The sequence below is a fragment of the Malaclemys terrapin genome, chromosome 6, assembly GCF_027887155.1.
Source record: "Malaclemys terrapin pileata isolate rMalTer1 chromosome 6, rMalTer1.hap1, whole genome shotgun sequence".
Lineage (NCBI taxonomy): Eukaryota > Metazoa > Chordata > Testudines > Emydidae > Malaclemys > Malaclemys terrapin.
Genome location: NC_071510.1, coordinates 77,516,100 through 77,533,445, shown reverse-complemented (window position 1 = coordinate 77,533,445; position 17,346 = coordinate 77,516,100). Strand labels below are relative to the sequence as shown.

General features: G+C 42.2%; 1 protein-coding gene across 1 annotated transcript in view; it reads left to right on the top strand.

Annotated features, from left to right (window-relative positions):
* Nucleotides 1-17,346, top strand: part of ADGRV1 (adhesion G protein-coupled receptor V1) — a 439,035-nt gene that overhangs the window by 72,398 nt on the left and 349,291 nt on the right. The window contains exons 24-30 of the mRNA XM_054032481.1: nucleotides 5,174-5,354; nucleotides 6,467-6,669; nucleotides 8,114-8,243; nucleotides 9,909-9,989; nucleotides 13,079-13,218; nucleotides 14,178-14,787; nucleotides 15,772-15,987. Of these exons, the coding sequence (XP_053888456.1) occupies nucleotides 5,174-5,354; nucleotides 6,467-6,669; nucleotides 8,114-8,243; nucleotides 9,909-9,989; nucleotides 13,079-13,218; nucleotides 14,178-14,787; nucleotides 15,772-15,987 (1,561 nt within the window). The remainder of the gene's footprint in view (nucleotides 1-5,173; nucleotides 5,355-6,466; nucleotides 6,670-8,113; nucleotides 8,244-9,908; nucleotides 9,990-13,078; nucleotides 13,219-14,177; nucleotides 14,788-15,771; nucleotides 15,988-17,346) is intronic.

Below are 17,346 nucleotides of genomic sequence, written 5' to 3'. Positions count from 1 at the left end.
GGGTTCTTACCTGCTCCTTTTAGGATCCTTTTCAACCGCAGGTCCACATCGCGTATCTTTGCACCCGGTAGACAGCACACCCTTCTGTTCTCCGGGTCCGCCCTGGTCACAGGCCTGTCCAATCTCCTCAGTAAAGAGTCTCCAATTACATACACCTGCCGTCGCCTGGCAACAGTGCGATCTAGTAATCTAGTCTCCGATCCCTCTAGTCCAGACCTGTGTCTGCTCCTATTTTCCCTTATGCTCCCCCTTATGCCTTCCTGTATCCTCTGGTGGCCCATAATTGGTGCTGTCTCCATCAACTCCTCCCCCCTCTCTCTCGGACTAGCAGCTCTTCTCTTCTTCCTCACCCTCCCACCTTCAGTCACCACCTGCTGCCCCTCTACCTCGTTATCCAAACACTCAAACCTATTCCTGAGTTCTATTCCCCCCTCACTGGCCCTCCTTTTCCTTGGCCTACTTCTCACAGTCACATGCTTCCACTTCCCTGGATCTCCTCCTTCCATTCCCCTCTCGCTGTCATCTACTACTGCCTCCTCCTGCACCCTAGAGCCTTCCCCTTCAGCCCCGCCTTGCCCATCCTCCATCAGCTGCTCGAACCCCCGCCTAAACTCCACCAGGGTCTCTACCTGCATCTCCAGCCCCTTAATCTTTTCCTCCAGTAACACTATAAGGCGACACTTCATACAAACATACCTTTGTTCCGGGTCTCCTGCTAGGACTATATACATACCACAGCTCCCACATGCAGCCATCTGCATTCTGTCTGCTGCTGCTGCTTGGCTCATGGCTGCTGCAGTCTCTGCCCACAGCACCTGGGGACACAGAGCACACACCAGGTTAAGGTGGGCTATAGGGGGGAAGAGGTGTTGGCTTTGTGCCATACCAATCATAGGAATCTCCTCCTATTCCATTCTTTTAATGAACGTGTCCTTTTTAGGTCTTTTCCCAGCCATTTATCTGGTCCCTGTATACCCTCCCTGTGGAGTACCTGCACTGGACATCCACCCCACACATATATAATGAGTTGCAACATATAGCCTACTGCCCTTCATGCCATGCATGAACAGAGCCCTTCCTGAACCTGCTGTGGGGAAGGCGTAAAAACCCCAGCTCCACCTAGCCCAGTTTTGTGGTAAGGGAAAAATTCCTTCCCAGCGCCCCTAAACAAGGGGAGGCTAGCGCAATGCCCACAGCGGCTCCTGCCCAAACTTCGTATTTCACCACCTAAAGCAGAGAGAGGGTGAGTGCTGCCTCAGCCTGCTCTATGTGAAAGGGGGCTTCATGCCCAAGGCTGCCACTTTTAAACCCTTCCGCCAATCTGGTTCCCAGGGGAATGAGTCAACATCGCCAGGCTGGTCCCTTGTCCCCTTTTGCATAGGGTGACCATATTTCACTATGCTGAATACGGGACACCTAGTAAAATTACTCGTATTCAAGCGAGTTCAACGGCAATCAGTCAGAACTATTCAGTGCAAAGGTTCAAATTAACATCAAGGTGACTGAACCTCTGTTAAAAAGAAATACTGCGTAGTTGGATTCTTTTTATTTACCTTCTTATCTTTAAGGCTGCACACAGGGAGGGGTGACACACAGACCCCTAGCTCCCTCACCCCCCCACGGGGAGCAGACACACACACACACTCTACTGTATACCTCTCTCACGCAGGGTGGGTGATTGACCCGACCCTCCCTACCCAGCAGTCTCCATCCTCCATGCCTGGCTGGGTTCCCGGGATGGACCCGCCTCTCTTGGTACCTGGCGTCATGTCTTCCTAAGGCAACACATGGTGAGGGGGAAGGGGCATGCAGGGTCACATGTTCCCCTCCCAATATTTCTACCAGGGTTCCCACCAGCATGTGGCCAGCAGCAGCCTTTCAGCACTGTGGGGGAGGAAAGGGATGGAAGCTGCTTCCAGTTGTAGGGGAGGATGAGGTGGGGAAGGGATGACCTGGCCTGTGTCTTTGCAGAGCTCATATCTCTTCGTCCCTCCCCCCCTTGTGGCTGGAAGTAGCTTGTCCCTTCCTGCTTGCACAGTGTCAAAAGGTAGCTAATGCCTCCAGGCTGCAGCTGGCCACAGACATAATCCAGCTGCCTCCTGTCCCTTGGCTACAGCATGGGCAGCAAAAGGTTAATCCCTAAGGATGCACTGTGCACCAGGGCCCAGGGAACCTGACTGCAGGGCTTCAGCAGCCAAAGAGATGACTCAGCAGGAGAGGGTGCCTAGGGAATGGAGCAGCCCTCTGCTTCCTGGGGGCTGGATCCAGGGCTGGGGGCGGGGCAGGTGAAGAGGGTACTACGTCCCTGCCCTGGGGCTGCTATGGAGCCTGCAGGTTCGGGTGTGAAAAGGCTGGAAATCATTTCCGCCCCAACTCCAGAGCTTAGCTGAGGGGCGGAGAGGCTTCCCCATACCAGCACTGTGCGGGACTTTGGCACATTCAGGACTCTGCTCCTCCTGGCCAGGGTGCCGGTCCAGCCAGAGGCAGTGGGGGAAGGAAGGAGCCTGTTGGCCAGGCTGTTGGTCAACTGAGCGCTCCGACTAGGGACTGGTTCTCTGCACAGTGCTGGGAGCGGGACACGCCCCACCGGTGGGTCTATGGAGGAGCAGCGGGAATTGGGGGAGGTGAAGGGGCAAAGCAGGGAGAGGACAGCGAGAGGGGATGCACATAAAGGGTGATGGGTGGGTAGCAGAGACGACACATAATCAGCCGCTGGCTGGCGCCTGTCTGCACCCACCAGCCACCTCAGCGCGCAGTCAGCGCCGGCCACAAATGGGACAGGGGGCAGGGTACTGCTAGCTGAGAGCCCACATGCAGTAGGGGCTGCAATGACGGACCAGCAGGGGGAGCGTCTGTCCCTGCTCGCTGCATATTCATCCCGCTACTAGCCTTGCAAACCCTCCCCCATCATCGGCCACTGGATCCTACACTCACCCTGGTGGGTGGGCGGCTGGTGAGCAGGGATCCAGCCATCAGTAGGATCCGCCAGTACTGATTGGCGGGGGAAGACAGAAAACATGGGACAATTTGCTCCCAATGCATCACTTTTACAATAATTAGTTTTAAAAATTTAATTACAAAACCTCATGTGATATAACTTCCCCCTTCTCTGGTGGCATAGGTTTTGCCTCTTATAAAGTATATTTTTATAAACTGAGTAGTCAGGTTTGTAGTAAAGGATTCAGAAATATACTCTGCTATAGCATCTTAAAATTACTAAATTTGGCATTTTTTTAGGGTTACCATATTTTAGCAAGCAAAAAAGAGGATGGGAGGAGCCCCGCCCTAGCCCCGCCTTCATCCTGCCCTAGCCCTGCCCCTCCCCCTTCCACTCCCTCCCACTTCCCGCTCCCCTCAGAATCCCCAACCCTCCCCCCCGCTCCTTGTCCCCTGACTGCCCCCTCCTGGGACCCCTGCCACTAACTGCCCCCCAGGACTCTACCCCCTACCTAAGCCTCCCTGCCTCTTGTCCCCTGACTGCCCCCTCCTGAGACCCTCCCCCCATCCTAACTGGCCCCCTAGAACCCTACCTGTACTCTGACTGCCCCAACCCTTATCCACACCCCCACCCCCAGACAGACCCCTGGGACTCCCACAACCCATCCAACCACTCCCCACCCCCTGACAGCCCCCCCCCCCCGAACTCCTGACCCATCTAAACCCCTATGCTCCTTGTCCCCTGGCTGCTCTGATCCCTCTCCTCACCCCTGCCCCCTGACAGCCCTGCCCCCAGAACTCCCAACCTCCCCCCCCCCGCTCCTTGTCCCCTAACTGCCCCCTCCTGGGAGCCCTGCTCCTAACTGCCCTCCAGAACCCCACCCCCTATTTATGTACAGGCGTGACAACCTGCCCTTTCCTGGTTACTATACGCGGCCAGTCCGCATCCACATCCAGTAGTTAAAAAAAAAATTATAAACTAATAATTTAAATTGGAATTTCATCCATTAATAAGTATTTATTATATAGTTAAAACCATTCTATTGAAGGACAGATATTAAATAACACTAAATATGTTAATGTTCAAAACAATATTAAAAATTTGAAAATTTAGAGCATGGAAACCAAAATAGCTAAAATTTAGTAAGCCTCCCTGTTCCTTGTCCCCTAACTTCCCCCTCCTAAGGCCCCCCCACCCTAACTGCCCCCCCAGGACCCTACCTGTACCCTGACTGCCCAAAACCTTATTCACCCCCTCCCAGAAAGCCCCCCGAACGCCCGACCCCCCCCCCCGTCTCTTGACTGCCCCCTCCAGAACCTCCCTTCCCTTTCTCCGACCCTCTGGCCCCCTTACCCTGCCGCTCGTCCCGGCACGCTGGGCAGCAGGGGAGGAGGAGCGGGGAAGGAGCTCCAGACTGCCGGTTGTGATCTGCAAATGCAGGGAGGGAGGGATCTCTGCTGCAGGGGAAGCGGAGGAGAGGCTCTCTCTGGCTGTCGGAGCCCCATGTAAGTGGCACCATCCGGCCGGCTGCCCTGTTAGCTGCGCGCGCTCTGCATGGGGGGGGGAAGTCTGGACATTTACAAATTTCCCCCGGACGCTATTTTTTAGCTCAAAAAAGCCGGACATGTCCGGGGGAATCCAGACGAATGGTAACCCTAATTTTTTGCCTTCTAATATTGTGGTCATAAACATATAATATCAGCTGATCTAAGTATTTTGTGCAAGAGAATTAAAATTCAGGACACCAACAAAATCATAGTCTTCTGCTGGGACCACATAATACTAAGGCCATATAAGTATATGTAGATTGAAACCAGCCTCTAGTGATATTTTTAAACAATTAAATCCTATACAGCCAATCTGACTGACTATTGTTGCTCTGTGTGTAAAATATTTTTTAAAAATCTGGTCCTAAGTCAATTTTGAAAATGGGATTTAGGCTACTAAGTCAGTTGGGCACTTCAAAAAATTTTACCCCATATTATTTCTGAGATGCTAGTGTCTTTATGTTTGCAGTTAATAGTTTTACTATAAAATATTAGGTTGATTTACCTAAACATCAAAAATATTGCATACATCTTTTTAAAAACTGCATAGCAGATAAAACTAGATAAATGTAAGCATTTGGTGGGGTTTGAATAACACTTACTGAAAAATCTCATGCTACACTTTTGCACTTTTTTATGTTATGTTATTATATTTGTTTAATTTCTGTGTGGATTCTTCCTTCTATAGGTCTTAAACTTGCATGTTCTTGATGATGACATTCCTGAGCTTAATGAATATTTCCGTGTAACATTAGTGTCTGCAGTTTCTGGAGATGGAAAATTAGGTTCAACTCCAACCAGTGGAGCAAGCATAGATCCAGAGCGGGAAACTACAGATATCAGCATCAAAGCCAGTGACCATCCATATGGTAACAGTGATGGAAATCGCATTTTTATTTCAAATAGTTTTGTTGGCTTTAATCTCAGGAGATGAAGAAGTTGCTCAACCTTGACAGCTGAGGATGCAGTACGCCTTTGTCAAGTTTGTCACTTACCAAAACAATAATTCATTATTTAAGGTACCCAAACTGACTATTTTTAAACAATGGGCCATGTTTAGCCCCATGGAACATGTGACCTTTCAGATACCCTAGGCAGGCAACTGAGGATTCCTTTGAATGGGCAAATCTGAGCCAGTATCATTTTTTTCCTGAGTAAAATTACATCAGCCAGTATAGGGGATGTTTTGGGAAAGAAGGGGATGTGGCCAGAGCACACTGTACTCCAGTGAGCTTCACTGGCTTAAGGGCCCCTATAGAGACATTAGAAGCTGATCCAAATTAGAGTAGCACTTGAACTATTTTGACTAGCATCGAGGCCAGTTCAGCTCCCTGTGAGCCTGGAGTTGGAAAGAAAGAAGATGGATTAGTCACTTTTGCCTCACCCCCTCTGAACTCCTGCACAGCTGAGAATTTAGCCTGATGCTTTTACATATAAAATTGTAAAGTTGTATTCAGCAGACGAAGTTAGCAGTGCCCAAAAGAATAGTGACTATTAAGCAAGTGGATTGATGACAAAAGCCTTGCTCAGAAATGTCCACATTTGTAGAGTATCGTAAAGGACTGAGTAATTATTTTGCTAGTACATAAATAAAACAGTGTAGCAGTTGTTTTGTTGAGATGCCTGAGCAAGCAAGCTGTTTCTGAAAAAAAAAATTGTCAATCAAATCAAGTCATTGAACTTGTAATATGCAGTGCTCCTCCTGGGAGGAGCCAAGTGCATTCTGTTCCCATTGAGGCGCAGGTACTTTGTTAAGATTCACTTGCGTATATTGCTTATCCATGTCAATGGGAGATGAGGGTACACAGCACTTCCTGGAAGATGCTTAAAACTGCATGATTGGCGCCCATTTTGTTTATATTCAGGTGTTTAATTTCAGACGCTGCATAATAATGTTAAACATCGTGAAACACATTACATTATAGAAGGATTTTTCCTAGTACAGGTAAAACTGTAAATTGTTGTTTCTTGCATCTCTCAGGCTTGCTGCAGTTCTCTACGGGGTTGCCTCCTGGACCCAGTGATAAAATGGTTCTCCCAGCAACCACGGTGCCCCATATTACTGTTAAGGAGGAAATTGGACATATTAGGTTACTGGTAGTTCGTGCACAGGGCCTTCTTGGAACAGTTATGGTGGAATACAAAACAGTGTCACTGACAGCATTCAGTCCTGGAGACTATCAGGTATGTGGAACAGACTGATATACATGACTGATGCTTATTTGCGAATTCAGTTAGACTTGGGTGTCTCAGGTATTAGAGCTTTCTTTCCATCTGCGTTTTTTTTAAATGTTCAGAGAGTCTTACTAAACAAACCACTTCACAGTTCTCCCATTGATCATACCATGAGCAAGGTGAATGTTCAAGTTAGAATGTGTTTTGTACAAAAACAGCAACAAATATTCCGGTGTCGTCATGTTCATGTGGTCATTAGTTTGTTTCTGTATATGGAGCTTAGATTTTCCTAGAACTTTTGCCAAAACCCTCTAATTTTATGACTTCCGTTGTCTTGGGTCAGCGGGGTGTGTATTTCTCCATAGTGGGTGTTGGTTACTGTTGTAGAGAGGCTAATTACCTCCAGGATGCTCCCAGCTCCTGCTGCCCCCGGAGTGATAATTTGAGGTTAACACACATTTGAGTTACCCTAATGGAGCAGATTAAGGTTATATTTGATAATCATTGAGTGTCACTCTAAGGTGTGAATAATTAGAGATGCAAGCCTACGAGGGTGTGCATGCCTGTACATACTTAGTGGAGGAATACAAACCCACTGATGCTCACATACAGGTTTGCTCTGCATTTACACTAGAGCTCTCTTTCTTTGCCTGGTAGTTAGAGTATTCACCTAGAAGGTGGGAAACCCAAGTTCAAGTCCCTGATTCAATGATTGTTTAATTATTTATAAAAAGGAGAGAGACCCATACAATAATATCCGAGTGCCCGGTGGCTACGGCACTTTCATGAAATGTGGGAAACCTAAGTTCAAATCCATTCCCCACAACAGGGACAGGGTGTAATTGAACCCAGATTTTCCACCTCTCATCTGTGTGCCCTAACTAGTCAATTAAAAGTTATAAGGAAGGCAGTACCATTACCTATTTCTCTTCCTTGAGCTGTTTTGTGAATCTAGTCTTCTTTTGCTTTTGTTAAAATTCTCAAAATTTAAATGAAAAATTGAATCACGTTGAAACAAAAGTTTTCATTTCGACACTTCTGAAACATTTCAATTTTTGGTTTGGTTGAAAAATTTGGTATACTTGACACAAATTTGCAGATAATTTCAGGTCAGCTGAAACTGCATTTTGCCCAACTTTCATTTACACAGGTAAGCATGCCCATGTTGAAACCTAATTTATGTGAATATGTTTGGATTGATTTGACTAAGTTGAACACACAGAAGTGCACTTAGATGCTCACAACTATGAATTTGAGTCAAACTCTTTCTTGTAATGAAGGTGCAAGAGAATTCTGTGCCACTTTAAGATTCAGACAGAAAGGAAAAAATAATTGGTTGTATAAATAGCAAATTTTTCCAGTAGCAGAATGGAAGTATTTTTTGCTGCAGTGAGTTCGTACTGATACAATGAATAGACTTGAACAAAAGCATAAAGAACCTTTTATTTTTCAGAGTATTGCAGGCACCTTGGAATTTCAGCCAGGAGAAAGATACAAGTATATTACTGTTAACATCACAGATAATCCTGTCCCTGAACTGGAAAAAGCTTTTCAGGTTGAGCTACTGAACCCAGAGGGAGGAGGTAAGACTCACACATCAACTCGTTGCCTACATATGCACAACCTATTTTAGGCACTGAGGGCTTAGAATACTTAAATCCTGCTTAGAAGGTTTATCTTCCATGGTTGGAAATTTTTTCAAAAAGAGAGACTTAGGTTTAATTTTTTTTTAGAAAAATCTTCAGTTAATTCATTAATAATTGCGGAAAACAGCCATGCCTCAGAGAAACTTGAACTGGTTGAATGCTGTTAAGCAACTGGATTATTGCCATGCATTAGGTCATCTAAATAAGTGCTTTTTCTTTTCTTTTAGTATAGCTTTTTTTGCTTGATAATGAGAATTAGAATGATGGTAAAAGTACTAACAGGTACCTGAAAAATCATCTATCTCAGTTCAACAGTTTAAAAATATATTTAAAATAATAATTAACATTAATCAAACAGAGCCAGATTAATCCCTTCTGACACTTAATTGAAGTTAAAGAAATTACACAAGAGATTAATTTGGCCCATAGTTTATTCAAATTGGTTATAGTAGTAAAAGGCTACATGGTTGGCTTAAGGGGCTAGGCTGCTGTAGCCATTTGATGGACAGTTGTTTGATAAGCTGAAGGATCTGTGAGAAGCTCAGGGAAACTTATACTAGAAGGTGCTTGCCCCAATCAGCTCCAAGTTCCTGTACTTCCTCCACCTGACACACCCAGACCACACCCAGACCTCCATTTCTTACACATCTTTGCTTTCTGCAGATGGTGCTTGTGGCACTGGTATAGAAAATACTGACTTCTCACAAAAAAATAAAAAATTTAAGTCAAAACCCAAAAATGTTTGTTCAAAATGCTGCTGCAGTGCTTTATGGGAGTTGTAGTTCGGATACCTTTATGCTCCCATTTTGTTCTATGAAGAAAGCTCCCTGTATGAACCTACATCTCCCATGATGTACCATGAAAAAATTTGTGTAGTTGACAACCAAACTTTTTTTGATCTAAAAACAGTTTTGACAGAAGATTTGCAGCTAACCTTAGTTTAAAGCTCCAATAGACAGACACCTTCTAGTACACACCTTCTTGTTCCCCCTCCAATATCTCTGAGTGCATACACCCAAAGTTACTACCATCCAATAAACTGGATTCTGAAGAATGTCCTGGACATTTCCTTAACTTTCTGAGGAAAGTCTCTCACTTCTGTCCCTTTGTTAACAGCACAAAAAATATAAATATATTCTCTGAGGAAACAGTAGCAACTAGTCAGTCATTTCCTCATTAATTCTATTCATTTTTAATTCTACTTCTCAGCTCCCAGTTACAAACCTACCCACAGTTTGTGATCTCCTTTTTGTTTACAGCTTGAAGTCCTGTCTTACAACTTCCTTCATGCTATACCACCTAAAATACTGGGCACCATTGCACGGTAGCTCTTCTTATCAATCATCAAACCCCTAATGGCTAATTGTCAAAATTGATTTCCTCATAATTACCTTAAATGTGATAATTTTAAATAAATAAAACGAATGTGCTGTGTATGCTGTTTCTGGCTTTGATCAGAGAACACGTATGCTTTCAAAGTCAAATTGGATGCTTTGCAGGAATATTCCCCTATTTTTTCCTTTTTGTCTAAAAATGTTTAAAGTGCTTTCTGTCTTCTCTGTGTTATAAATGTATATATGTGTATTGTGTGTCCTCTTGAAGTTGCTGAACTCTTTAGAAATGATGGCAGTGGTAGTGGTGACGGGGACTTGGAGTTCTTCCTTCCTGCTGTCCATCAACATGGTAAGCATCATGGTCTATCCTTTGTTTCTTAATTGATTACTGAAATTTCTCACCCTAGTCCTCACTCATTTGGATTGGTTATAACTGAATTCTCTCTCTCTCTCTCTCTCTCTCTTTCTCTGCATTTCAACATAAGCTGAATTTCAATGACAATCAGCATAATTATTTATTCTGTAGGAAGTAGGAGCTTCTGTATAGTTAAGGTTGCATCCAAATTCCTTTGTTTTGTTCCTTTATAAATTTGACTTGGAAAATTGGTTTGGCTGAATATTGCTGCATTTGCTCTACAAGCAAAACATGCAGAAAATCCGCTAAGTTGCAGGCAATTAAAAAAATACCCTGCTTTGATATTTTGACTCATGCCTGACGTAAATTGTGTTCAAACTTTACAAAAAAAAAATTAATTTGAACCACAAAATAAAGCCAAACCTGAAAAATGATGTCTGTTTGTTTGAAGATTGAAAAAGTTTTGACTGCTTTTCCCCGCTATTTTTCATGTGTATGCTTGTCTGTGTTGCCTAGTTCAGGCCAGAAGCAGAAGTGTAGAAATACAGTAAATAAGTAGGGTCTATTCTTGGAGAATTTCCAGCCGCCTAGAGGCAAAAATAGCCTGTTTGTGTGAGACTTCCAACCCTGTTTTGCAGATCCAAGAAGTTTAGAGAAGCATCCAAACTATACTAAACTTATCCAAGCCAAAAAGTGCAAACCACTTTATTCATCTCTGGTTTTGAATTTCCTCAAATACAGATATTGTGATGGGTTGGATCACAGAAACCCCCCTGGGAGCTGCCACCCGATGTGCAAAGACTACCTCTGCTCCTGTTTTCCCTGCCAGCTCAGGACTCCAGTACCCTGTCTTGCTAAGCCAGACACTCCTGTTTGCTCCAACAAAGACCCAGGGTGTGAATTACTTGCCCCAAAGCTGCAGGCTTACCTGAAAACAGTTCATAGAAGTGTGCTTGTCTTTAACACTTAGATGCCCAACTCCCAATGGGTTCTAAACCCAAATAAATCCGTTTTACCCTGTATAAAGCTTATACAGGATATACTCATAAATTGTTCACCCTCTATAACACTGATAGAGAGATATGCACAGTTGTTTGCTCCCCCAGGTATTAATACATACTCTGAGTTAATTAATAAGTAAAAAGTGATTTTATTAAGTATAGAAAGTAGGATTTAAGTGGTTCCAAGTAGTAACAGACAGAACAAAGTTAAGTCACCAAGCAAAATAAAATAAAATGCGCAAATCTGTGTTTAATCAAACTAAATACAGATAAGATCCTCACCCGTTCCAGAATGCTCCCTTTGACAGGCTAATCTCCTTTTAGCCTGGGTCCAGCAATCACCCCCCCCCCCGTAGTTACTGTCCTTTGTTCCAGTTTCCTTCAAGTATCCTGGGGGAGAAGGGGTGGCGAGGCTCCTTCCTTAGCCAGCTGAAGACCAAATGGAGAGGTCTCCCAGGGGTTTAAATACACTTTCTTTTGTGAGTGGAGACCCTCTCCTTACCCTGTGTAGAATCCAGTCACAAAATGGAGATTTGGAATCACATGGGCAAGTCAGATGCCCATGCATGACTCAGGACTTGCAGATAGTAGCCATTACCCACATGCTACCTTGAACGTCCTCAGGTAGACTTCTTATGTGGATTGGAGTCTTCCAAGCTCTTTTGTCTGTTAAGTGCTTCCTGACTGAGCACCTAATTTGCACATTCCTTTCCCAAGAAGTGACCAAACGTTCTAACTAAGGCTACTTAGAAATCAAGCAATTATACAGCCAATGTTCATAACTTTGAACACACAAATGGTGTCTGCATACAACTAGGATGAACATAACCAGTAGATTATCAGCTTTGTAATGATACCTTACAAGAGACCTTTTGCATGAAGCATATTCCAGTTACATTATATTCACTTATTATCATGTTTCTATAAAACCATATAGACTGCACAACGTCACAGATATATTCAAATAAGTGTGTGTGTGTATACACATACTTAATGGGGCTCCCTTCCTTGCTTCTGAAACGGTTTCTCAGATGACCTAACTACTGTATCGCAGTTCTCTTTCTTCCCCCCTTCTCTCCTAAATCCCTCTGTGATAACACCTTCCCTTTCACTCTTTGCTACTTGCACTGTGTGTTTTCAGTAACTGTGCTTCAGAACTCTGGCCCCTCAGTTCTCAGTCACACTACGTTTTCTCCGTACTTTTCTGTCACTTTCTCCCTCACGCTAAGTGGAATGGGTGGCCAGCCCTGCTGTATTGAAACTAGAGATCATAATTCCATATTGATTTTTTTTAACAGCACTTTTTAAACATTCCTATTCAGGCCAATAAAGGAATGATTTTTTTAAAAATGCAACCATCATTATGTATACAATTGCATGTCTAACTTGCACATGTAACTGTCATAGTTGGGTATGCACATTAGGTCATTAGTGTACACATATGGTCAGTTAGATGTAAAAATGGCCATTTGCATGTTTAGATATGAGTTCTGTGGTCATAACTGTGCGTGCAAGGTTGCTGTGTGATGTTATACATACAGTTTTGTAACTGGGTCCTAATAGTCTCCAGTAATTTTAGAACTAGAATACTTTCTTTGTAAAAATTGTCTTCCAAAAAATAGCAAGAATATTTTTGAGTATGCACACAAAAACACCATAAAAGATTTTCAAAGATGACTAGGTGATTTAGACACAACTCGATTAATTTTTACTGAGAGTTTTGTGTCTAAATCTGCTAACTGACTGAAAAATCTCATTCTTTGCCTTTATAATGTAATTGAAAAAATAAGACCCTGACTAAAACAAATGCATGATCACATTCAGAGTTAATTGCATTGAATTTTGTAGTGCATTTCCAGTAATCTCAATTTGTTAATGGAAGGAGTAGAGTTATAAAACTGAGCAAACTCTTCTGTGTGCATAAACTGCTTAGATACAGAGTTTACCTTCAGTTAGTAAGCCTTCATGCAGAAAATATTCTGTTCGTCGTTCCCATAGTAAACTTCTTCTTTTAGCTTTTGCTTTGGTGTAACTGAAGTTACTGAAAAACTAATTCAGCTTTCTTGGAATTTGTACCTACAGCCAGCCTGGGAATAGCATCCCACGTCATAGTGACCATCGATGCCTCTGATGATGCTCATGGTGTGTTTGAGTTCAGTGCTGAGTCGCTCTTGGTCAATGGGACAGAACCTGAAGATGGAGACAGTGTAATTGTGCTTCAGGTCACTAAACTTTGCTTTTCATCTGTTGCTACACAATCCTCTTCTATTATTTCTTTCATTAGGATTTCTGTGATCCTTTATCACAGGGTTATAGACTTGTGATTGTAACTTGAACAAACTGTACATCCTTTTCACAATGCTTAGTTAATAATTACTGTCTCCAATTTATAAGGTCAAATTTATAATCCAACAAGTGTAATGTAATATAATAATCCAAGTGTAATGTAATAATATGATATCAGTTAACAGATATTTTAAAAATATTTCATCGTCCACTCAAATATTAGGTAGACTAGAACCTCAGAGTTACAAATACCTCGGGAACGGAGGTTGTTCATAACTCCGAAATGTTCATAACTCTGAACAAAACATTATGGTTGTTCTTTCAAAAGTTTACAACTGACCATTGACTTAATACAGCTTTGAAACTTTACTATGCAGAAGAAAAATGCTACTTTTAACCACCTTAATTTAAATGAAACAAGCACAGAACAGTTTACTTACCTTGTCAATTTTTTTTAACTTTCCCTTTATTTTTTTAGTAGTTTATGTTTAACACTATACTGTACTATATTTGCTGTGTGTGTGTGTATGCTGATTGCATACTTCCGGTTCCAAATGAGGTGTGTGGTTGACCGGTCAGTTCATAACTTTGGTGTCTGTATCTCTGAGGTTCTACTATATTAATTTCTTATTAACGAAACAGAATTGTTGATGGTATAAATTATTTTCTTACATAAATATTAAAAGAGAGGGTGACAAATACAGAAGATGGAAATGCAGCCTAGCTGAGGCAGTAATGGTTATAGATTTGCAATTGCAATAGGTGTTTATATTTAACCCATTGTGTCACAGTTTTGCAACTCTTTCAATAGACTGAGATTGGGATTTTGAGAAATATCCTTTTTCCTCCCCTTTATAGTACAAAAATATTTAATTTTTCATATTTTGCACTTTAGGTTGTCAGAAATCAGGGGGCTTTGTCCTGTGTCACTTTGCATTGGATCATAGTCTGTGATCCTACTGAAGATCTGATCTCTACCTATGGCAATATAACTTTTGATATAGGGCAAAGAAGAGCAAATATAACAGTGCAAGTTTCACCTGATGAGTATCCTGAACTGGATAAGATGTTTTCTGTTTTGATCATCAATGTTTCCAGTGGTCGTCTTGGAATTCGTACTAATGCTGCATTAACTGTTCTAGCTAATGATGATCCATATGGAATTTTCATCTTTTCTGAGAAAAACAGACCAATCAAAGTTGAGGAAGAAACCAAAAACATCACCCTAACAATAGTACGATTAAATGGTCTCCTGGGTACAGTCATGGTAACATACAGAACCATGGATGATGATGAAAAATCACCCTATCTGAAATCAAATGTTGCCAGAGCAACACAGGAAAGAGACTATATACCCATTTCTGGATTTGTGATCTTCAGAGCCAATACAAGTGAGGCTAGCATAACTCTTCCTATTTTAGATGATAAGGATCCAGAGAGATCAGAATCTGTGTTTGTGGAGCTACTCAATATTGCTTTGGTGGAAAGGGTGCAGGATAGACCAAGTAAGTGCTTTACACATTAATTGCGTGCATTTTAGAGACTTGGTAATTGCAGTAGAATTTAACTGATCAAATTATAGTTAGCTTTCCTACCTCAAAATGTATTAATTTAAAAGGTCTCTGTGTTATATTTGGTGTTCTGACCATGTATTACCTTAAAATATTCCTTTGTCAGGATGTTACTGAAAACAATATGATTGTATTTCTTGTCCCTTTTGTATTATTTTAACTGAGGCTTCTCTGGCCATGTAAATTACAAGGTTGACTGTGAGCATGAGGTTCTGTTGATCAGTCTCATTATTCTTGAGAAGCATTGCATAGTGAAATGACCAATTCGAGATTATATTGCATGCTGACCTTATACTTTGCTATATCATGAACTTTTATGTGTTTCTTTTAAATACACAAAATGCATGCTGATCAGCCATTCAGTGCTGTTTTGGACACTATAGACTGATTTGCACTTCAGAGTTCCCAAGCTTGTCTAATTAATTCTCCTACCCATTCTTGATAAGCAGGAAAACTTCAAATCTCTCTCTGTGGGGAGAGTGAATGGTTATGTATATTTCATCATAAGAACCACAGAAATAATACTCTGATAGAGACTGTAGTGTGATTGCTACAGACCCGATAGAGAAATGAATGAATAACTAATGATTTGGCACTGTCCCACCTTTTTGAGAAATAGGCTGCTCATGTATATACCACTTCAGAGGCTGTGATAGAAAACTCCTGCAGTACGATATCAAGCTGTGCACTTCAGGATTTGTTGTTGTATTGTAATTTCAATAAACTGTCTACAAACTTTGAGTGAGGTTGTGAAGTGTACTCTCTATGCAACTATAACTACTTTCAGTAAACTAGTTTTGTTGATGACTGGTGGCAACTGATAAGATACCATGAAATTCACCTAAGTCTCTGAGGTCTCCTGTAGGTATACAATAAAGATCCCAGACTCTCTCTTACCAAGTTCCTGTTGTATTTCAGTTGTGAATTCTCCTCGCCTTGGACCTAAGGGTGATACAGTAGCTCATATAATTATCAATGCCAATGATGATGCTTTTGGAACACTTCAGCTGTCCGCTCCAGCTGTGCAAGTTGCTGAAAACTATGTTGGACCGATCGTCAATGTGACCAGAACTGGGGGAATATTTGCAGATGTTTCTGTGAAGTTTAAAGCTGTGCCAATAACTGCAACAGCTGGTAAGAAAAGAGAACTGTAAAAATACACATACTGTGTCAAGGTTGCAATCCAATACATAGCATATACTCTCTAGCAAGGAAAATCAACAGGAGTAATGAGACGTTCACTTGAGTAGTAAATGAGTAATAAAGAACATAGGTCCTGTGCTGTATGCCAGCAGAAAAAAATATAATTTTAGTTAATAGCAATTATTAAAGAAACTATTAAGGGATATATGGTTTATATGACTGTGAGTAATACACATCTGCTTTTTAAAAGGGGCATTGTCATTTTAGAGTCGAGCCAATTTAAATAAATGAGTTAAAAGCAGTTTCAGGATTAAGATCAGCTTCCCATTTGGGGCTTTTATAGATCCACATTTTACTATTTTAAAAAACTGGTACGTGTCTCCTGATGTTGTCTGAAAAATCCAAAGAGACAGTGGAAACTGTTTAACTTGGACCTTGATCCTGCAAACATTTAAGCACATGAATAATGGCATTAAACTAAGAAAACAAGATAAACAAAGTGAAACATCAGAGAAATATGTTCTCTTTACTCTCTTTCAGCTGTCATAAACTCTGATGTTACTTGTAACAGTAATAGGGAAAATAACACCATGCAGATGTCTGATTTTTAAGTTGATTGTCATCTTTTATATAAACATTATAGTTATATTATTGCTAAGGACTTGTCTTCACTGCAGTCTTAGCTCAAAGCTATAACTCGAGTGTTGCTCGTAACCTGGGGTCCACACACACAAGTCTCTAGCTCAAGTTAAGTGGCGGTTTAAGCTTGAGCTAGCTGATCCGGAGGTGAGGGTGTGTGTGGGGGGACAGAGTGCTGCTGAAGCATAAGCTAATAATTCAGTGGGTAATGGGGATGCAGCAGCTCCAATTACAGCAACTCATCAGCTGCTAATGTAATCACTCTGCTAACCAATCGCTCTGTATAGCTTGAATGGTGTTTTCACAGTGTGGTCACTCTTACTAGAGTGAGCAAATGGTTGCAATTTGTTAGCTAACTCTACTTGGAAAAAGGTGCTTCTTGTCACTAGTGCCACCTGGAACTCTAAGAGCAGTTGGCAATACAAACACAACCCCAAACTGGAAACCACTTTGATAGAATGGACGTATCCCATTCAACAATGGGATTGGACAACACCAGCCACTGTCTCCAAATGCTTCCCCCATTTACCAGTATAATTGCCATCTTGTCCAAGCTGAGCCTCAACCATTTCTCTGCTGTCCAAGCCACAGACTCCGCCAGGCACTAGAAAAGCAAAGTTACTGCATTGTTTGGGTTTGCAGAAAAAGGAGTTTTATTGAGTGCTGTGTGCAATGAAGATAGGAATAACAGCATGTAGGAATTGTGTTTAA